At 37.1% G+C, this 24,087-nt stretch overlaps 1 protein-coding gene across 10 annotated transcripts in view; it reads left to right on the top strand.

Moving 5' to 3' along the window:
- LOC121313368 (triple functional domain protein) overlaps positions 1-24,087 on the top strand; it is a 194,089-nt gene that overhangs the window by 54,573 nt on the left and 115,429 nt on the right. For 9 of the 10 annotated variants that reach the window (XR_005949979.1, XM_041245804.1, XM_041245802.1 and 6 more), the window contains one exon: positions 22,237-22,311. Coding sequence is in view for 9 of the 10 variants with exons in the window: in XM_041245804.1 (XP_041101738.1) it covers positions 22,237-22,311 (75 nt within the window). In the remaining variant the exon portion in view is untranslated. Of the gene's footprint in view, positions 1-2,927; positions 3,025-22,236; positions 22,312-24,087 lie in introns of those variants that run through there. The other variant, XM_041245805.1, reaches the window with a different exon arrangement.

Below are 24,087 nucleotides of genomic sequence, written 5' to 3'. Positions count from 1 at the left end.
ACCATGAACATGTTCGTTGCAGATAGTTACTTTTCGTCTATCTAGGCTTAAAGTTTAAACACCGCTTTGGCAAGTCAAAAAATGACAGCCACTTGTCTTTCACACAGTCGTGGTAGTGGCATTGCACACAACTCCTTGTCATTTTAGGAAAATGACTCATACAGTGTACGGTAGTTACAGTTAAAAGCACATCAATTACAAAGGGAAATTGCCCAACAGCAGTTTGTTTTCAGCAGCTCCGAGGCTATGTGCATGCGAAACAACTTACCAAGAGGTCCACGCAAACCTATTGGAAGTAAAATGTTGTTGAACAGACAGCAGACAATACTTTGTTTCAAAGACGGAGTTCCACAAAAATCTCTACGCAGCAGTTCAAATTTTGAACCCATGACTTTGGAATCTTCGTGTTCTGAACATGTTAAATGAAAAGTTCACATGTGATTAACTATGGTGGTGCCAACAGTTCAGCGGATTAGTTAATGAATCTGGGGTAGTGTACTGCAGTTATTGTAAGCGAGCATAGTAACAAAATTACTGTTCACTATTAAACCTGTTCTAAAGTTTGTTTTCGACTACTTTAAAAAAAAAAAAAAAAAAATTTAAATAAGTTATTTTCTGTGCAGAAAAACTAATCTGCAAAGGTATTGCATAGGCTATGGAAATAAACCATACTTAGAGATTATGCATTATTGTTTAAGTTAAATGTATACATTAATATTATATTATTTTGAACAATAGTTTTTTATTTATATTTAATAAACTTTAATGCAGTTATGGGCAACCATTTTCTTTTTCTGGTGACCATAAAGAAAAAAAAAATAGGAGCCTGTTGGCGCCTAAAATAAAAAGCTTACTTCGAGCACTGGTTAAGGTAAGCTTGCTCTAAACCCAAAACATTTTAAAGACCTAATCTGAAGTAAATGTGCAGTAGTGTTTTGAGTGGTGGATCCATAGAGCTGCCTGTCGTTTCTCGTTGCCCGTAATGTGATCGGTGGTCATCCCCTTGCGACCTCAGCTGTTTGCCTGCTCCCTGCTGATGTATGAGGGGGCTGCAGGATTTCATTAATAATGAAGCCTAGGTGGAGGGCCCTGCCACTCAGCAGCTGTGCTCTGATGGAAGGGGAGGAGCTGGCAGGGCTGCCTTTCAGCTCCATGTAGCCAGCCTCTTTAAACCCTTGAAAGACCACCCACTAATGGCCAATCCATCAACTAGTAATATGTGTACCCTCTTCATCCCAGACATGTAAGCCAATGCACTGTTCACAGTTCCTGTTGTTATGTTCCAGTAATGCTATGCCTTTATTCATAAGTATACATCTTGGTTTGCCCACATCAGGTTTGTTAATTTTGTTTTACTCTTATTTTGTTTATTTTACTGTTTGTTTATGTTCCCCTATCAGAATGACTCCCTATACTCTGCTGTATGTATTCACACCTGCTGGGGGAGGGAGTGGCTGGGGGCTGAAGCAGCTGAGCATACCCCCACAGCTGCAGCCTTGTCACTGATGTCTCCTGGGTCAGCGCCACAGACTAGATACTGGCTAGGGATAGTATTCACCCTGTGCAGCCGCCTGTTGCAGTGTATAGTACATGTTACAAGTAAATCCTACAAGTTGCATAGTATTTGCTTTCCTTTAGTCCTTCATCGTCCAGACTCAAAATAGAATATGCTGTAATAGAGGTGTTGCATTTACTTGTCGATGTTTCTGGTACAGTAACTGTTAATGTTAAGGGGCTAAACAAACTGGTATTTTTGCATACATATTACAGGATAATACTTACTAGGTGTTAAGGGGTTAATAACACAGGTCTTCTGACAGTGAGTCACTGAATTCACCAAATAAAGAGAAAGGTCTTGGAAAGTAATGTATTTTGTTTGAGCTTAAATCCAAGTTGATGAAAGACCAGTACAGGAAGTGGCAATATGTTTTCCTTTATATATGAATACAATATGCCTGTTTTTATGTTGATTTGTTTTTAATTAATAAAGTATTCATGATTGAGAGACACATTTGGGATATAGACTTTTATTTAGCGGGAGTTGCCCTCTTTTCTCTTCAGCACTGGCAACATCTAAGAAGTGTTTATATTTGATTTTTCCTGGGACAAAGCACCTTGTGTCTGATTAAATGGGCTGAAACATCTCTGTAGCACCAGCATTTATACTTTATATATAAAGAAGCCCCAAAACTGAATTCCCTCATTTCTTAGACTTTTTCAAGGAGCACATCTGGCAACAATTAAAGTGATACAATTATATGACTTTGGAATATCATGGCAAGTTAGTTTGCTGATATTTATAAATAAAATCAAGTCAAAAATAACTGGAAAGTGAGGTCCTTGGGCTATTTACAGTACACACAGTAAGACATGCTGGTAACTACAAAAACATGTAAAAATAAACACGCAGAAAAAATGCATGCATCTTACCAATAGCCTATATTTTCACAGTGCAATACAGCATGTTCACCACCAACTGCCATGATTTTTTTCATATGTCTGATATGTACATTTTTTCGATATACCTTGGTTTACATTACCTTTTTTCAGATTGACACATACCGAACCTACAGTACATACAATAGCAAAACCACCCTCCCTACCTTCTTACTGCCTGACAAATATGACAATACAATAAGTGGTTAAAATACTCCTTTTAATCTACTATGTTAACTAGCAAGTATTTTTTAATATATATAATTATATAATATATATTATATAGAATATATAATATATATATCTATATATATATATATATATATTATATATATATAATTTAAACAGGCTTGCCTATCTCTAAGAAAAGCATTTTTTAAAGATTTTCTGGCTGTGTAACACTTATGCTTTGCTTGTAAACCAAAAAGCTGAAGGCGTACAGTGGGCTACTTTTTGTTTTTGTTACCTTTGCTGTTATTGGTTGAAGTGCCTTCCGTCCGTGAGCTAATGCTTTAGTGCAGTTCTGTGTAGCAGTCCCTCCCGTCAGACTGAATCAACTGTGGAAGTGTAAACACACTGGCTGCTTGGGTGAGTTACGATTGCCATGTTCTCTTTTCTTTTAATACGTAATGATAGGTGTAGAATGGGTGCAGTTTGGAGCAAGACTGTATCACTGTCTCATTGAGTGAGAAATCGCCTTTTCTTCTTTTCTTCCTTTCTTCCTTGGGTAGTGGTGTTTTGTAAGACCGTGATTGTAAACAGGAACTTACAGGATTATAGCAGGCTTCGCCCTGTGGGTATTGTTGAATGTATGTTTATTTTTCATTCTTCCTTTTTATTTTATTTGGCGGTGAATAGACTTTTGGCCTTTTAATTGAAAATGCCAAATGGCTGTTGATGATACTAAAATTCAAAAAAATAAATAAGTAAATCTGCTGGTCATCCCCAAACAAATCCCTTGTGATAAAGCTTAGCAAAATCTGTTTCACTTTTGTTCTCTCTCTCTCTCTCCCTCTTTTTCTTTAGCAACTTGTACCAACTCGTAAGTCATGAAAATAAAAAAAGTAGGTACAGTAGAAATGAAAACAGGTATTGCAGAAATAATCCTTTGTATTCAGAAACAAAGTAGGTGTCATTGGGGTATTTCTAGGTTACTTAACTCCTTTTACCCTGCAGACTTGTGTACTGGGATTTCTGCTTTGACAACCATCTCCTGTTCTCACTATTACCTTCTTAAAAAACAAAACAAAAAAATTTAAACCACTGCAGACACTGGAAATGTCCTTATGTGACCTGTAGATGGAGGGTTGATACTTGTGTATCAGACCTCTCCCTGGGCCCCCACACACTTCATCAGGCACGGAGCAGAGGCAAGGTAATTGCCTCAAAGGGAACCTATGGCTTCACAATAATAGCTAAAGCCCTAGGTAAACTTGGTAGACATCAGTTTCCCTGTGCTGAATATAAGAATTTCAAAACAAAAACGTGGTGGTACACATTATTTCTTTTGATTTGAAAAGTCATCCTTGTCTCTTGTGTGGTTTGAGAGGCAAACCCCTTTTTTATCACCCAGAGCCTGCTGCCAACATCAAGACTGTTCCAGGGTGGAATTCAGTGTAAAGGGCAGCCGTGACAAAGCGATACCCATGTCATTTAGAGGGAAATTAAAACTCTCTACCCAAAGGCCATGTAATAGGAAAGTCTGCTATGTTCAACAATCTTCCTGAAAGCCTATTAAAGTGCATGCAGGGGCCTCTGTAAACGCTAGAAGTCTCAGCAGGTTTTCCTGTTATGATCAGTTTGACGGAGTTGACAGTCGGCAGGGTTCTAATAGTCTTCAGAGAAGTTCTGCATGAAATCACTTACCCAAAAGCCTCCAGTTGCATCCTTGCCTTCTCTAAGCCTCGGTGCCCATGATTTCAAATTGCCTGTTTCTATGTGATCAAATGTTTTCCTGTTTTGAAAGTATTCCTCAGTTGGTTGGCAGCAGACACATTTGTTTTAAGCAGCATGGTACTACTGTGGAGGTACACAGTTGATTTAAAGAACAGTTTATTATTTTTTAGACAAACTGAACCAGTTGATTGCCACTCTCCCTTAGCTATGTGCATACAGTAACAATAAATCCCTGGGTTTGAATAATCCTATTCAGTAACAGTTGTCTTTAAGTATGCCGTGAGATAGATGTTTGTATATAATGTACTGTATTTAGAAGATTTGCAGCAGAAATCTGTTTCAGCGCCAGACCTCCTCACAGAAATAAGTACTGTACTTCAGAATTGGAATAAAAGATGGTTACAGTTAGAAAACATATGGTCTTGCGGTGAACAGAAATACTGGCTATTCAAGATTGAGGTTAGGGATGTAAAAATGGCACTTTTAAATTTGTGAGCTAGATATTTTCAGATAAACTACCCTATGTGTACTGTACATTAAGTTATGCCCTTGGTCCTGACTGATAAATGCAAAACTGAGGCTGCCTGCAACACTTGTATAATTTTGCATATTTATGGTAATCTCATTATTGAACATTAAGCCAGTGCATTATTTTGTCAGAGTTGTAACTGATGCACTGCTGTTGATGTCTCTTTGTGCCACAGCCTCTACGGGAGCCGTTTAGTATATACTGTAAATACATTAAAGAAAAAAACATTGCTGGAAGATAACCCCCTGGAAAACATAACAAAACTATCAGTTTTCATACAAAGCTAATTCTACTGCAGTCTCTCATCATTCAATTTTCTGGCATTACTTTAGTTTGTTGTTAACTTAGTTAATAACATATCAAGATAATCCAATACAGAGCAGAGATTTTGTGCACATTTTTGTGTCTGGTTGTTTACTGTAGAAGTTGGCCAACGTAAACTTCACAATGTATTATGTAGCAGTCAGCTTTCATCAATACGAATTTCAAGGGACTAGCAGAAAAATTAGCATTATCATTAATTTGTGTTATCAGAAGTCTAAGCCAAGTGCATGCTGTCAGTTCTTATTGAAGTTACAGTAACACTGAAATCAATATCTAATTACAGTACAATGTAAAGTATTACATTTAAAAGTACTTTGCATTTTATTGAAAAAACAGTACTAAGTGAACTTTTTAAACAGTATTTGGAGTCAGAAATCATGAGGGTAAACACAACACACAAAACGAGTGAAGAATGAGCCTGCTGGTCCATCTGTATGATGGCATCTTTATACCAAGTCATAAAATAGGTCTAATGATGTAACACTGTTTGTTTTCTTTATAAACACCAGCTGTGCTTGTATGCTTACAGTAATGTGTCTATATAGTCAAACTCATTTTATGAGGTCCAGTTTATTCTTCTGTTCCAACAGATTTCCAGTGTAGTTCTATTGGAACAGAAGCCCATAGTTGCTGCAACACATTACCCCCCTTTGCACTTTGCTATCCTGCCAAAATGACCAAATTTCAAATCAGTTTTAAAATTGATCAGAGACCTTTAGTAACCCCAGAATAATTGACAAAAATAACACAGACATCACAACCAACTACCTCATTTTAGATTTTTATGTAGCCTACTTCTGAATTGTGTTTCATATAGAGTACATTTTTCATATAACTGTTTTGCAATAAGACCATTACAGTAAAACCTTTGAAAAATAAATACAAATCAGTGTTCAGTCTCCTGCCCTTGGTAGCTTATGGAATCTAATTCTGCGGCCAGCAGGCTAACCCCTCTAGGCTCTTCAGGTTATGAGGAAATATTTGTTTGCAGCTTCAGAATGAACTGAACAGAAACTCTGCTCTGGGTGCCGAAGAGTGTGTAAAGGCTCTGACACAGGATCAACACAGCAGCTCTTAAGCCTCTAATTAAAAGTTTTAGACAGCAAAAAGTAAACAAACCATATTGTGTGCGCGCACGTATAGTGATCTCTATGGAAGGCCATCTAGGTCAAAAAAGCGATGTGTTGCTTTAGAGCAACCCAGAATCTCATGGTAGAGAAAAAAGAAAAGCACATCATTGTGAAATGCCTCACTTAAACAGTGCCCAACTGTGCAGTGATTTTTATATAGATAGTGTATATTATATATTTTTTGTTGTGACTGTGTGAAATGTAATAAACGAGAGTCAGAATGGTGAGTTTTTTTCCTCCTTATTTTACAACGCCATTTCTAAGTTTTTTTTTCTTTGAAATGTTTAAAGTTCAATTTCAGTTTGCTTGCTTGATCAGCTGCAAAAAGGCACAAGTAAGCCTCATGTTACTTTATGAAAACATGTCTATGGCCATTGTTTACTGTGAAGAAACAGCAATGGCAAGGAATGTAAAAAAAAAAAAAAAAAACTATGTACTGTTGATTTTGGGAATAAACAAAACAACGTTTAACTTGTACTGCTATTTGGCATCCTTTGTTTTGTAGTTAATTCGCTGGGGTAAGGCCTACACAACGTATTCTTTACTTCTGGGATATTTTTCTACTTTAACATCTTGCTGTAAAATAAGGGTGTACGCACAGGGGCCACGCTGCCATACACCTGCTGCAATGCACCCTCTGCCTGAGTTCTGAGTATGGCTGGGAGAATTGTGGGTTTTTTTTTTATTTTTTATTTTTACTATCAATGCATCGTTTTTTCATAACGCAAAAAAAACGTGTACATAAGTAAACATATTTTCATCAAATCTAATCGTGAAAAGTAAACGTTTCTCCAGTTGACCTTAAAACTACACATTTCTAATTATTCATGTCTTGTCACACTGTCGGTGAGGTTCCCCACAAAAAAGTTAGTAAAACATTACAAATATTACTGTCTTAAGATGTCTTGACAGCAACTGGATTAGAGAAAAAAAATAACGGGGAAAACAAGAATTTAACTATTTCCAAGTCCAACGTAGCAAAGTCTGTGCTCTCTCCAGAGCTTATTTTCTGTTTTTGTTCAGAAATATTATGGCATCCACATTCTCCGGTTTCAAAGAACGACAGAGTTTGTCCACAAGCATCCCTGCTTTGCTGAACACACGCTCGCACAGGACCGATAATGCAGGGATACTTAACATCCTCTTTGCCAAGGTTGCTAGGTTGGGAAGCGTCTCTGGTTATTTGGATTAAGGTTTCCTTGGAAGTAGTGTGTGTTTGTTGCCGTCCACGAAGTAACAGTTCCATTGCTTGTTCTGTCTTCGTTGTCTTTCTAACAGGTCAGTCCTCTGTGCTGCACTCGCTTGTACAGGCACGATTTCTGTTATTTTTGAGGTTGTCCTCCACCAGGAATAAGGCCCTTTTTAAAGGTATAAAACATGAAGCAACTCAACTGGTCCTTCCTGCAACGGAGTTAATACTGTAGCAAACTTTGGAGTAACCTCCTAGATGACTGCTTTCTAGGACCTGACATTTTACCCTTGCGGTCTAACATTTATAGACGTGCTGCAAATCAGAATTTGCTTTATTTTTGTTCTGATTTACTCTTTAAAATAGCACACAAGCCCCCCCCCCCCCCCCCCCCCCCGTATTATTATTTGTTGTGATTGTACAGTACATCAACTGGTGTGAAATGCACTCCCAAGAAGCTTCAAGTGCTCAGGATTACAAACAGTCCCTATCCTCGTACTTTAAATCATTGTATGGATATTATGTTTTTATTGTATTTGTAACTGCAAGTAAACCAGTTTTGAATACTGTATTGATTAGTGAGGAGGTCAAGTGATCACTCGGCTGTTGTTGGAAGTTGTATTGTTGTAACTCCCTGTGCTGGAGGGAGCAGTGGCATCCAGAAATGAGTGTGTGTGTGGATTGGGGGGGGGGGGGGGGGATTATAGAATTCATTGACAAAGTATTCTGCTGTAAATCCAGGCAGGACAACTGTTTGCTTGGCTTACAGTTGAGCAGAACGATGACATGCTAAAGTAATTTATGTAGAACACAATGTGGGGGAATAAAAAAATAACCATTTTAGTACTTTGGCGAAAGTAAATAATTTGTCCTTCAAAGGATTGCCAGGTCATTTTTAAGCAGGCAGTGAGAATGAGAAACCTGTCAAGTGTTTTGCAGAACTCCCTGCTCAGATAAGGTTAGCTCTCATGGGTACAGTATCTTCACTGCTCACTGAAGTAAAATCAAGTGCAGTTTGTCCCCTGGACAGTTTGCCTGCCAGGGAGTAGTACACTATTTGCTAAATGGCATTTAATATTGAAGTACAATGTCGATCGGAGACAACCACAGATGGCACTTTGCACAGAGCGGAACGGTTTCAGTGCAGCTGGCAGGTTCTGTTATTATTATTAGATGAACAAGCTAACTTGCTTTTGAGTTCTATTTTTTGCTACACTCTGTGTAGCCAACTTATACTGCAGTAACAGGATCTCTGCTCTTAAAGAATCCACAGGGAGATTTTTGACCTATATAATACAACCTATTGTAGAACAAAAAGCTGCAAGAAGTTGTTTCTTAGTAAACAAGTTGGTTGACCACTTAAAAACAATTCTGAAATCCTAATGAGAGGGGGAAAGTTACTTTTGAGGTACCCTAAGGATTGTGTTAAATGCAAACTATTTACCAACCTGGCACCTGCAACAGCCTTGTGTTACTGTAGTTCCATATTTTAAATATAGTCGTCTTAGGCTAATGTAATTAGTCAATTTCCTGTCTGCACAGAGAGGTAAAAAAGTAAACACTATGGGGATGTACAATATTACAACAACAACAACAATTGAATGATTGAGGAACTCTTACTAGCCGCGGGGCCTGTAGAATTGGATCCTGAAGTTTTTGGTGCTGCAGCAGTTCAGATATTGTCTTTCTCTAAAAAGAGGAAGCACAGGATTTGCCTGTAAGCTTTATAATTCCATTGCATTTGCTTTTTGGGAAATCCTTTCTCTCAGATTCACACCTCCATAAGGTTCTGTTAATTGGGTTTGTGGGCAATCACTTCATTGTAAATGATTTAGAGGGTATTTATCTGCATGAGTATACTCTGTGTATAGTAGCATTGGTGCCTGTGATGTGTACTCGTGTATAGTAGCATTGGTGCCTATGTTATGTATACTGTATTGGTATATGCCTTTTAACACAAATTTGCATTTGAACAACTTGCAGTCTTCTCAATGAATGTGTCAGTTACTGGACAGTACCTTCTCGTTTGGAACATTTATTGAATCTGAAGGACTTTTGGAGATGTGGCCTGCTTGCCTCCTGTTCATTGCAAAATGTGTTGCGTTTTGTTTGCAGAGTAAGGATGATGTCCCTTTTACTATGTCAGAATTGAGCAAGGCAGTGACTTTATATTAAACTGTAAGTGCAATTTTAATAAACAATTAGCCTTTAATATTTAAAGCATTTTTTGTGTATTTATTTTGTCGTCTGCTGCTTTACTTCTGATTTGTGTTGGCAATAAATACAAATGGGTCACTTTTTTTTAGAGCTGTCTTTGCAGTAAAGGCGGCTTAAGAGAAATGAAGGCTGAAATGGTTCAGCCCGACAGGAGTTGTGTATGAGATCATTGCCCACAGCAATGCAGTGAATTTTACATTCTCAGCCTGTCTGAGGTTAAAAGTGAACCTTTTGCCTCGTATTAAATCCTCTTGCTGGAGGCATCATTAAGGGCTTTAGTTTTTTACTGTAATCTCAGGAGCAATTAGCAAACTCCAGGCGCTTACATTTGTTGGTTGCTCTCAATAAAGGCTTTTTCTCTGGCAACCCTTCCAATTAGGCTATTTGCATGGAGGTGGCATCTAATTGTAGATTTGGAGACTTGGTGACCCCAAGATGCAACCAAGTTCTGTAATTCTCCAACTGTGGCCCTTGGATTTTTCTTTGCCTCCCAGACCATCTTCCTCACTGTGCGTGAGGGCAAGATGCACTTGCATCCTCTACCAGGCAGATGTACCACTGTTCAACTGGTTTTGAACTTCTTAATTATTGCCCTAATAATGGTAAGTGGTATATTTAGGTTTTTAGCTATTTTTTGTACCCATTTCCTGATTTATGAAGGTCAACAACCATTTGTCTCTCCATTTGTGAGTTCTTTGCCTTTCTCCATGGTGATGGATGACAAATGGATTTTACATGCGTGTTACCTCATTTTTATACCCCAGTGAAACAGGAAGCCATGGAAGGCCACAATACAGTTCCTTAAGATTGAGATGCACTTAAAGTAGAATGTTAATGCAGATTTAATTTTGTTTGATTTTATTTATAAGAATATTTAGGGGTGCCAATAATTGAGACCATCTTTTTGAGAAAAAAAAAGATTACCTGTTAATGTTTTCTCTGAGCAATTGTATTAGCCTAAAATAAGTTTTCCCATATTTTTCAGCATAACATTTAGCTCATTACCTGTGTTGTTTATTTTATACAGCCTTTTTTGCTCATCTTTATCAAGGGTGACAATAATATTGGAGGTGCCTGTATACTGCAGTATGTTTTGAAATAAGTCTAAATGACAAGACTTGTCAACCTCCATTTGAGTCTGCCTCATCAAAAACAGGATTTATCTCAGAGTTTATATATTACAGTAAGGGGGTAAGGGTTAAGCTGTACAGTAATGTGGAGAAGTTACACTTCTGTAGTTTTATATTAGTCAAATACACAACTGCAGTACTAACACTACAAAGTGCAGAAATCTCACTGAGATTCTATGTAGTGAGTTCTAAAAAAAGATAAATGTTAAAGAACTGAGGATTAGGTAATCCACCCTACTGTATCAATCACCTTGCTAGTACCTTGCAGCTATTATAAACCAGAGATCAGGTATTAGTTAGAAATTGAAACTGTTAATGACACAACTTCAGTATTTATCAACGAAAGCGCACGTGATGCATTATTTACTATACTGTGTAACGTTCCATTATAGTAATGATCGTGGTTCCAATTCAGCCTGTAAATCCAGTGGAATGGTATGTTTTTCATGTCATTTGTAGATTTTTGCTTGCCATTATAACTGTGTCTCTTTTGGGTGTTTTTGTTATTTTGATATACCCCCAGGTGTCTGGTAACAAAAACAGACACAGTTGCAATGGCAAGGCAAGCAAAAATCTACAAACGGAAAGAAAAACGTACCGTTCCACTGATTCTGCATCCTTGAGTAAACATAATCGTGATCATATAACAAGCTGCATACCGACAGGACTTGTTTTGATGTATTGTCTTCAATGATTGAGCACCATTGACATCTCTATACTGTATTTAAACTGCTAATTGCATGCTTTTGCTAATTGTAATGTGACAGAGTGGCTGAGGACAGTGTAAATTATCAGGCTGGAGTCTTGAGTTAGTTTTAAACCAGTATTGGTTTTATTTTTCTTTCACTGCAGTGGCAAAACAACTGCTAATAAAACAAACATAATAGCTGGAGCACTAACTAACAGTAGTTTGGTTTCAAGTTTTGGTTTCTTTTTGTTACTTATGCTTTCTTACACCTCTGTTATCCCCACCCCTGTCAAAGTGTCCGCTAAGCCATTTCTGTTGAGGTGTCATTTAAATTTAACAAGCAGTTAACCAATTGACTGTTGTTCATAATTCCTTAAGGAAAACAGCTGTGGATTTATCATGGGCGTGCGTGCATGCGGGAACTCATGACATCTAGTGGTCACCCGGTTACACTGCAGCCAAGGCACAAGCTTATCATTCTCATACTTCGTTTGATTCTGCACCACAGTAATCATATCGGTCCACTTTTAAGAATCAACCTCTTATAAGAATCAAAACACCCGGGATGAATGTGATTCTTATAAACAGACTGCACTGTAATACAGTGCTGCTAGAATTGTGGGTAGGTCCCTTTATTAGTTGGAAAAGAGAACAACTCTGTCTTGGGTTTCTTTTCCACGGAACCACTTACACAGCACAGATTTTTTTTTATGCAACATTAATCATAATAATACATCTGATTCAATGACTTGCCTTGCAGTATAGAGTACCTGCATGTTGGGTGGTAGTGATGAGGAATAAATACAATTCTTAAAATTAATCTACTGTAGCAATGTACTGAATATTCTTAATACAGTAACTTTTGACTAATCCTGGCAGTCTCTCTTTTAAACAATGTGTCATTTTTAAACTAAATCATAAAAATATTCTGTACAGTAGTAGACATGATACTGTCATTGGGATACAGAATATAACCTTTTGAAAAATACTTGCCATGCAGTGACAGAAGTAGTGCAGTGCCTTTGTGTTTAGAGTGTACAGTGTAGCTGAGATTTCATGCGGCACCACTGTGGGGTTAACATTTAAATCACATTGCCTTCTGTTACCTTGACAATGAGGAATATCTTGTAGGTTCATGAAGAAGATATATTCCTGGCCTCTGTGCTGAACAAAAAAAAGGGGGGAGAGGGAGAGAAGAAGAGGGTGATGTAATCTGTTCATCCCTGCATTCTGTTTGTTATCTACAGTAGCAGTCATGCAGTAACTGGTCCTGAGCGTTGCCCGGTTTCATCATCACTGCGGCTCTTTTATAATGCTGCACAATTTGCAATGCAATTGGATTGCTGCCGCTGTGCTTTGGGAAGTCAGATTTTTATTTATTTATTTATATATTTTCTTAGATAAACCTATGCAATGTTTATTGATAAATCTATGCAGTGGTTATTATTATTATTATTATTCCTTCCTTCCTTCCCTCATTCCTTCCTTAACCCCCTTTCACCCATGTGACTACTACAGCCTTATCTTGTTGCCCCAGGCAACCAGCAGGCAATTTGTCCTTATTAAAGTGCATTTCAGTTGATGTTCAAAGCAGCTTGTTTTGTCATTGATTATGTTAAGGCATCACAAAGGAAGCTGTTATTAATGGACTCTTAAATTCAAAAGAAATCAAGGGCTTTCATGACCAGTGCCTTAATTGCTTGTGCACCCAGGCTGAAAAATGGAACTCTTTGTTTTCAAAAGAACATTATTTCATTTTTTGCAGTTATTTTAACAATCTTATGTTGGGCGTTTAAGGTAATTGAAATAAATACCTGTTGTGTATTTAATTTACAGCAACTTTTAAATTATTTACAAACAAATGTCTGCTAGGGATTACATAATTGTCCTGTAATCTACAGTATTATGGTGGTGCATGCTTTTTTTGTACAGGGTACTTATCATATTTTTTATTTGGTTTTAGAGCAAATTGTATGAGATTACACTGAGAAACGGTAACAGCTTGCATAAGTCTGGGAACATTTAAGCCTACTTAAATTCCTCTTTGTCAGAATACATGAGGCAAGACTCTTATATATTAAAAAAATAAAATAGTAATAGTAATGAAAAATAGTGAATCATTTTGTAACAATCCAGTTGTAACAATCGCATTAACAGACACTTTTATTTGTATAGGCCTATATACTCAACATAGTACTTTAGACTGCAACAGTAGTAGGGTAAAGTACCGTGTGTTGATATCCCTCATTTTTCATTGTACTGCACAGTGACTCCTGCTGGTAAAAGCAAGCTAGAGCAGCTGCTTGCCCTCTGTTAGCACCTGTCAGTTCTGGCTCTAGACTAGCAGCCAGCCAGCCTTGCATGCAGTTGTCTGTGTAGGATTTAAATTTCTTCACTAAGTAACCCCCTCCCTCCTCCCTCCCCAGTTGGCCCTGCATCAGCAAGAAACATCACAGCATAAAGGATCAACGTGCCATGTGCCATCAGGATCTGGAAAGTTGCCACTTAGGTTATTTCCCCCCCCGCCCCCCCCCCCCCCCCCCTTCTCCTCCTTCACCCCAGGGCTAGTTGGGGACATACAAAACCGAAAGTGACTGGCAGTGCACGTTGCATTTCACTTTCAGAATATGGGGAGGAGAGAGGGAAGGTCTCATAGTTCCGTCCCCCCCCATGGGGTTCCAATTTTGGGGGGAGGGGTTTGGAATTTTTGTGGGGGACATAAAAAAAAAAAAAAAAAAAACTGACACCTAATAAACCCTGACACCTAATTATTTTCTAACGCTTCTAAGCACATCTGTATGGAAATTCCAGCAATTGCTCACAAAATGCAAACCCGTGATGGCATTCTGGTTTACATTTTGTTTTTTTTAATGTAGCTCAGTAGTTATGTGAAGCAGTGTGAAAAATGACTTTGTATCATGAGTGGCTAAATATGTGGGACACCTGTTAATTTTGACTAATTAAGCCAATAGTTGGTGCAATTAAGGAAATGAAAACCAGGAGACCCAGTAGCTCTCCAGGATAACATCATTTGGTGTTTTCTGTAGTCTTACACCTATACGTTGTAGTACTGTACATTTTTATATATATATACACATACATAGATACATGTGTGTGTGATATATATATATATATATATATATATATATGCGCACACACACACTCTGTTGGAGGGCCTATACTTTAATATTTGTTTTATTGATATATTTATTATATTATGCCAGAGGTCGCTCTTGAGCAGTTCAAGTGTGGCTCTTAGTGAAAAAAGCATCTTTTTTTCAAACCCAGCATGTTACATTTGAAGTTTAATACATAGATCTACAGTACAAAGTACAGAAACTGTGGCAGGCTCTGCAATTTCTATCACTTGTTCTTGTGTGTTTTGCTGCCGTCAAGAGAGCCTAACTACTGTACTGCACAACAATGCTAGTATTTAAAAATGTCTTGCTCGCAAACATTTCATGTTCTCAAAATCTGTCTTGCGGCTCTCAACCATATAGAAATTTTGGTATGCGGCTCTTAGGATCAGGACGTTTAGGATCAGGTCTCTTAGGACCTGTCAGATGTTTGGTGTCTTTCTTCAGTGTATCTATTTATGTTTAAACATTTTATTTTAGTATTTAACACATTGCAACTGTATAACAAATAACATGATTTATGATAAAGGAGCAAATAAAATAATTATTACTAGCATTATTACATTTAATTGTAATATATCAACTAATACTGAATTGGTACATGGATGGAATTTTTTTCATTAAAATTGTCATATGATGTCCTTTTAAATTTTCGTAAGTCCTTGAATTTTTTTTCCATGGCCAGTCTGAACCCTGAAATATTCATAATATTTATTTTCTGTTGTTCAAATCAATTATTAGATGTTATATCTTCCAATATTTAACATTTCTACTCTTTCTCTCTTACTTTTATTGTTTATTGTCTTTATTACATTGTAAAGCAAGTGTGGTACATAATTCACCTAGTGTTGAAATAAAGGTCAAGTTCATTAACAGTCCTTTCCACCCCCAGTTTGATTGTTGCGTTCATAATCAGCTCAGTGCAAGAGACGACAAACAAAGCGAGCAGAAAAAAAAAATTAGGTTACAGTCCCTGCCACCTCACCCCCCTGGTTTTCAGACAAATCTATGCCCTGCAGTAGTGAGCCAGGTGTCTCTATGCAGTATTTAGTGTGTGAGAGCAGTACAGTACCTTTTTATTTTGACCTTTTACTTAATAAATTGTCTGCCCTGCGGTGGAGGAGAGTGAGTTGGCTTTTGGTTAGCTATGTGATTAAGAAACCGGAAACCTCTAATTTCCTTTAGCAAGACAGTTTTGTCTTTTGGCCTGTGTGGGAGAATACCCCATCCAGTGATAATACTGTACAGGAGCTTTAGGCCTGGCAGTGGTGTAGAGTATGCTTAAGTGACATAATGTGTTATGATGGGCAGTGAGGCCTGACCTAATGCTGGTTTCAATCAGAAGTTCATGAAATCAATAAATAGGAGCCATACATAGCATGAATTTAAAACTGCATAGATTTTTTTCATTAGCACTGAATGTCACTTTTTTCTTTCAAAGATGTTACATGGTTTTCAAATTTATTTATTTTTTGAAAACCAAAAGGTGATTTCAGTACAAAGGAATAAGAACATATGGTTCTGTTAGAAGGGTATTTCACTGGGGCATAATGAAACTGCCGTTATGGTTTAGTTAATGCTGTCAGTATAATGTGCAGTATACAGTGCTGCGTACAGTGAGAGATAGCTTTCATTAGCAAGCTTTTGACTATCATTCTACTATTAACATAACAGAAAAATATTAAAAACGATAACATAAAACTGGTGATTTTGTGCAGAGGTTGCAAGCATCTCTCAAACTCCTATAAACATTTAAGTAAAGCATGTTGGTTTGGATTCCAAAGCTTTTATCAGGTAGCCTAAATGGTTTCTTCCTGCAGTCTTTCATATTTGTATTTAAAACCCTATTAAATGTACATTCTAGTCCAGAATGATGTATCTACAGTACAACAAAAAAACACACATTATGATATCGGTATGTAGGACGCTGTGTTTTGATATGGCAATCAAATACATTTCTCCTGTGTGAAAAAAGATTATCCATTTCCTTTCTCATTTCTTCCAGGTACTAAAGAGATTAACACGTCGTTAGCATTCTCAGAAATATTGGGACACTTTTTCACATGTATTTATTTGTTTTTATGTATGTATTTATTTGGCCCCACTGCAGATCATATCTAAATATAGAGTTATGTAGCTGTTTTAATGAATCGTTTATCCTGGAAAGGTTTGTGACTAAAGATGAGGACTGGGGACAGTCTACTTTCAAGTTCAATCTTTGTTGCTGATTTACTGGGTGACTTTCACTTTTTTCTCATCTTTTTGTCACTGCTGGGAAACTAGGTACCTATGGGGCCCCCTATAAAAACAAGATATCACTAATTTTGTTAAAAGAAAGAAAAAAAAAATCCCTACAGTTGTATAGTATGAATCAAATGCTGTATAAATTATAATGCTGTACTTCTATATTTACTTCTAACATCTTTGTGTGGTCACAATACAAATCTTGTATTGTGTGGTCACAATACAAGATTTCGCTATGATTCATGTGTACTCACTGTACCTTTTACAGTATGGCCAGCTGTAATTCTACTGTTGGTGATACTACGCTGATCAAATATGCAGCAACTTACAGTGTGTGTGTGTGTGTGTATGTGTGTATCACATTTGAATAGTATTAGTTGAGGACATGCTGTAATGAGCAAATAGAGAAGACAAGACCTTTACAAAGTGAAAGATACTGTGATTGGTGAGAATGGATCCATACAGTATATAGTGGTGTTAAGCTTAAAGCTGCTTTTTATGGCCACGGAATTGCTACAGGTGGCCATGGGAGCAATTCCATGAAAATATCATGTACTGTAGGTTAATTTGGAGTAGTGCGTTGTAGTACTGTATGTGTAGGTGGGTAGGATCCCTATAGTTTGAGTAGCATATCTAGGCTTGCTACTTTTCGATTTTTAATCGGTAAAGCTCGTTAAATGCTAAAATTCGTTAAATATTCAACTGAAATGCATTTACACAGTATAAACATCGTTAAAATAATCAAATAATAATTTATTACTTATCAATTATTACTTATCAAAAATAATCATTTAGAAATCATCATCTCTAGTTTGTGTAGTTTTTGTACTTGCTGTCTGCCCCGTCTCCGTTCTGCTGTGAATGGCTAGGGGTTGCTGTCATTCATCTCAGTGGTCCCTTAATAGGCTACTGTAGTTTCACTGTCAGTCATTTCATCCTGTTCTGACAGATCTGGTTAACTAAAGCAGAACTAGAATGCTCTCATTCATTTAAATAACTGTCAATCATCAAGATCTGCCCCGACTGTGCACTTTCATTTGTCAACTATAGCGCCTATCATTCAAAGCGCCTAATTTTTAAATAAGCTGTTGCTATAGGTATACAGTGAAAGTTACTAGTTTGATTAAAAAAATGTGGCGCAAAACACTTCATGAGTATGCAAGTGGGCACGTCTACCTTGCCTTCCACTAACTCTGAGTCAAGCTGTGCTGAAGCAGGAAAGGGGTGGAGCTCAGACAATAGTAAGTGTAAGTTTTGTTGCTTGATGAATATGATAAATGGGCTAATGAATTATTTCTCAATGCCAAGAAAAGTGTGTTTTGTTTTGTTTTTTTAAATTAAGTATGAACGTCGGTGGATGAAATTCCCTGTTGGTTGTAACTAATGTGATATAAGCTGTACTGTAGGTTGTGTAACAATAAGTACTGGTAAATCAACAGAACAAGACTATCAACAACTTTTCTGGTACAGTAAATGTTTTCTGGTTAATAAATAAGTTAACTTTTGTACTTGATTATAACAGAACAAAAGCAAATGCGTGCAATCTACAAATCGCATCCATACAGTAAGTGTACACGACCACTAATTGTGTGTATGCGTGCATTACGTAAGCCTTATGTATATACAATACTGACAATATGCACAGTATATTGGTATTACAAAATGGTGACTTACATCACTACAGTATGGCTTAAAGGGTCTTTAGGGAGTTTCGGGCCATTATTTTACTGTACAGTAGCAGTGTCCAGCTGAACTTCACTTGCCCACTTTTTAGAATCCCGTAATGCTTGAATTAAGGAACTCCACTGTGCATTACATCTTTCAGTTGCAGAACAGAAGCAGTAGTCTCTTCAGTGTACGCAGTAGTAAAAGCGGCAGCCTTGCTGTGGTGCACAGTAAGTTACAGTATTGATATTGATTTGTTTGGTTAAAGCTACGGTAAAATAAAACAAAAAAGAAATTAGGAGCAACATACTGTATACAGTATTAGTAACTGAAAGAGAAGTATCATACAAATGTTTTTCTGATCTCCATACAGTAGTCAACAAGTCACACTACAAGTCAGACTATCTGAAATTTAGTAGAAAGGTATACTGTACAACCAAGGTACACTATCCCAACAGTATTTAAAAGCTTTTGCATTGCAAGTTCCTAAATCTGGTGCCACCAGACAAATAAACGTTTCACCATTTGATACAATCAAGATTGAGAATCCTATTGAAAAGCAGTTGGATCACACTTGTTTAAATGGGTCAGATTTACAGTAGCTATCTGTTAGCTGCAGCTAAATCTAATTTCAGTTTTGTTTTAGCTGGGATTTTGCAATGGTCCCAGTCTAGCTTTTAAACTGCTCAGACTGGATATCAGTAGGCTGATATTTGCTGTCTAAAAATAAATGAGACATTCTGAGATTTGGGGATTAGTAACTTCATTAGGCTAATTGTGATCTCTGAAAGCAGTCATATACTGTACAAGAGAATAAAGTAGAGAAGTGACTTGATTTATTGCAGCACTTCTGTATTAAACATGGTTTTGTGTGAATGTTGATACTGTATTATCAAGTGATAATTTGGCCATGCAGTTGTCGCATAAGAAAATGGGCTGTATTTGGCACTTGTACAGTTGCAAGAGCTGTTTACAAGAAAGTGATGCATCTGTCTGTTGGAGTGCCATCTTCAGCTTGCAGAATCACAGCTGATATACTGCAGTGTAAGGTATGGCTGCGGGAGTCTGCAATATGGCCTGGTTTGAAAGGATGACATCACCTTTTTGAAAGAAGGAGGGGGTGGGAGAGGAAGAAAATGTTTGGGTGAGTGCTGGTTCAGGGTTTTGAGCAGTATTCAGATGGATTTATTAGGATTCCAGTGTGCTCTGCCTAGCTGTATAAAAACATACACTATTGTTTGTAAATTAATTTTTACTGCACCTGACTTGCAGTATACATTACATGCACACTTGGTTTAAGGTCGGTGAATTACTCTAATGACTACTGCTGGTTCATGCAGTGTATGGTGGCCTACAGAAAACTTGAAACTGAAGTGCTCTGTTTTTGTTTTTTGGATTAAAAAAAACAAAACATGTATGTGCTCCCCCTTTAAGGTGGCCCTATAGTGCGGAACAGGTTATAAGGCGACACGGTCAATGCCATTACACTAACACATGTATTCTCGTTAAGGCAGAACACAAACCACACGGTCTGGTAACTGTAGCTTCAGGCTCCAGGGTTATAAAGAGGGAGCACTAAATATTAGAGGTCGACATGGTTACCCTAAAACCCGTTTTTTAAATTACCTGATGCTACCCAGGTGTCTCTTTACTACCTGGGTTTCAATTTTATTAATTTGAGAATTAAGAAAATGTGGAAAATATGACAATGAAGTTGGAAGCGTGGGTCTCTGGCCAGCGTAATAAAGACAACGTTAAAAAAAAAAAAAAAAAAAACTTTTGCATTAAGCCTTTTCTAAACTGACAGGATATCAGTGTTTTACAGAAAACAGTAACACACAGCAAGCAGCAAGTACACCTCAGTAATATCAACTGCGCCAACTATTCTCTCAGGAACTAAATCAGAAACAAAATAACATTAGATAACATAACATGGCTCTACAGTGCTACTAATTTGGTCGCATATGTGACTAAAAATGTGCCTGTGGGAACGTCAATTTTAATTGTGCCACTAGAAATTCCTAAAGGTGGACTAATTTATTTTTTTTAAGCTGAAAGTGTAACATTAAAAATGCCCAGAAAAAACACAGATCTACACTCTCATTGCTCAATCGTAATGTACTCTGGGAATATAGTTTATTGTTGTCCACATCCCACAGTTAATCACACATTAAAAACTACAAATCCCATACCCCGCCAAATTCACTGCTGTATCAGTGTTATGGCTACTTGTTTCCAGACAGTTGGAAAACTTGTCAAACCAAGATGAGGAAAATAGCAAATTATTTTCATGTGATTTGGAGATGTTTCCAAGGAAAACCACGATGAACAAAATTCAGATATGTCGGTGTCTTTACAAGAAGTGAAGATAGTAGTAGCAGTTAATACAATGCGGTGTCAACTTTCAAATTCTGGCAAGGTTTCCAAGATATAGACTTCAGTAGCTCAGCCTATCGGGTGTCAAAACTGGAAAAGTATATCACCGTGAGTTACATTCAAACTATCTGGAAAAAAAATTCTTGTGACAAGTGTTCATGCAAAGTTTAATCATATTTGGGCAAATGGTTCAGTAGCCTTCATTACCCGCAAGCACTTAATGATGTACAAGGCAATAGACAGCTATGAGGCACCCAAGGCACAGGCTTCAGTTAAAATCATACAAATAAAACCACCCTTAATACAACATATTAACAACGTTGAACAGCCGATGATAAGGGGAGCAGTGAAAATGGTTTTAAAATAAATTCTTATCTCTGCTTCCCTTATCCTGCCCATCTCTGTACGCTAAAAGCGTAATCTAGATGCAGCTGAGTTATGGCTGGTATGACATTGCCTGATTTGCATGGCTTCGTGCTTCACCATCTGAAGTTATTTTAACTGTCATTTTTTTTGTAAGAAACTTTTTTTTTTGTGGCTTCAAACTTTTTAACAAAGTTTTTGTAATGAATAATGTATGCTGGAGTTACAGAAATGTGACATTTAGTAAGGAATACATTGACAAGGGTATTGAGGTCAGTGCCTGCACCTCTTCACATGCTGTTAAACCTTTCAGAATATATGAGACCTTGGTTGCCTCTTATTTAAATAAATAATGTAAACCTGAGCAGCGTGTTGATTCATTTTAAATAGATTACCCAATTGAAAATATATTTAAAATAACATTTTAAAATAAATTACTGCTGCATCCTGTACATATGCAGTATAATATACTACAGAGTTTATTAAGTCATACTTCTTCAGTACTACAGGTATCTTGCATAATTGTGATATGATATTCTGTACAGTACTGCAATAATTGCATCATTAATTAGAATGATATGATCATTGACTGTGTTCTCTGAAAATCTTAAATGATGTTCATGTCATATTTTACCATGTTGAGTATTTCAAATGGACTTGGGGAAATCAGTCCGAGGTCCCAGTTTTTGTTTTGTTTTTACTCAAGAAGCAGGTGAGATGGAAGTCAGAAGGGCATGAGGGCATCCCTGAGTGAGCGTTGCTGCTTGTTATTGCATTCGGTAAACTAGCCCAAGCAGCTGTCAGAAAGCCAGTCACAGAAACTCCTTTAAGAAGGGTGGAATTTTAATGATGGTGTTTTGCAGAGCACATGCATATAAACCCCTAATGTGCATTTCTTTGCTTTTATTTCAGGGTTTCACAAAAATGATGAGATGAATGCGATGGAAGTGCTACCAGTTTTAAAGGACAAAGTTGCCTTTTTGTCAGGTGAGTTTTTAGGTGTTGACATTGTTTTACATTTCAAGTGTACAGCTTTCAAGTGTATATCCACTTTTCTAAGATTCTTCCGACTGCATAACCTGTTAAACACAGCCCTAGCTTAATGAGCAGAAATAAAGTCTCTTCTATTCTTTAAAGACCAGGTGTAGTTGATTGTTTTGAGCTGTTCATAACAGAGCCTTCTGGTAATTGGCTGACTCTTTTAACCTGTTTAAGTGTTATAAATATCTGTGATACAGTAGTGTTACTTTACAAGTGGCTTCTCTTTGTTGTCAGGCCTGCAAACAAAGTGTGTTATTCAAGAAAAGCAACTAATACTTTACTAGGGCTGCAACGAAGGGTACATTTTGACCTTCGAAGGTTCGGAACACATTACCGAAGGAAGGTTCAAACCTTAGATGGTACTAATTTGCATAATTTACTGGTGACGTCAGCATAGCTACTAGTTTATATTGGATTGAAAATCCTATTTTACAGGTAATCCATATAAATGGAATAAAACATTCACATGTAGTTTAAAAATACGTTATATAGGCATACACGGCAGTGGCGCAATATAGAAGTGCTACATATATTGGTTTGGTAGTGGATTTTAATACAACTTTTGTTTACGTAATATGCGTTATACAAATCAAAAGATCAAATTTTGCTTGCGAGTGACATTTAATGTACGATTTATAGTATTCACACATTGTCAAACAGTTTCTGTTAGCAGAGGGAATAAAATAAAACACACCGTGCGTGAATGCCACCTGATGAACCTTCGAAGGTTTATAACTACCTTTGAATTCCTGGCTAGCGAACAAACCTTTATTAAATCTCTCGTTGTATATGACGCTCTTATATTTTTTACATAGATATATATTGGTAGAAAATAGCTCTAATTTTATGTTTGCTTGCAAGGATGTATATCACAGGACTTTTATATGGGTGTTTTTAATTAGATTTTTTTTTTTTTCCTTTATTCTTTCTGTAGCTGAACAACCACTTACAGGCTTTGTGTAGTTAAGTAAGGAAGAATGCATCTGGCCTCCTGTGAGACTGAAGTGGTTTAGTAATGTTTCTGCACTGATTGCAGTTTAAGCATTTGGACACACTTTTTGCTTCGTCTGTACTTTTTTAGAATTTCGAATGAATTGAAGCCGGCTGAGTTGAATTTCCTTTTGATTTTGATGCAGTACAGGGTTGAATCATTATGTTTTTCTTCTCTGTGGTATCATGCCAGCTTTCACACTTTATGTATGTTTATTTTTTTACGTTTATTTTTACATAACTGAACTTGGTTTACAGAATAATTTATGCCTCTCTGCAAAAGGGGATACATGGTTAAATTTACAATAGTATTAATTCTTTGGAATAGTGTTGTTTAGGTGCATGTACTGTAGGCATTTGTGCTCTGCCAACCCATGCAAAACTGTTCTACAGTCATTTTGTGACTGGAATAATGTTTTGTAATCTTAAGAAAGTACACGTTTCAAGTAATTGAAAATCACTTGGAAATGCGTCTGTGTTTACCACTGTACTTTCTGCAAAGTAAGGATGGCTTTGACAATACTGTAAGGTATTCTCACACCTTCTGTTTGCTTGTTTGGCCATGGATGGCTTTAAATGCAGGTTCCTTTCACTCATCCCCTAGTTTCTAATGTTGCCCCGTAGTGCAGTTTTGGTGACTGGTACAATGTGATTGTAGTACTCGAGGTAACTGCAGTGCAGGGAATAACAAGAAGGGGGAAAGTATCCTAAAGTATCCCATTATCTCTACCA

The sequence above is a fragment of the Polyodon spathula genome, chromosome 3 (genome assembly GCF_017654505.1).
Source record: "Polyodon spathula isolate WHYD16114869_AA chromosome 3, ASM1765450v1, whole genome shotgun sequence".
Lineage (NCBI taxonomy): Eukaryota > Metazoa > Chordata > Actinopteri > Acipenseriformes > Polyodontidae > Polyodon > Polyodon spathula.
This window is presented reverse-complemented; position numbering and strand designations above follow the sequence as displayed.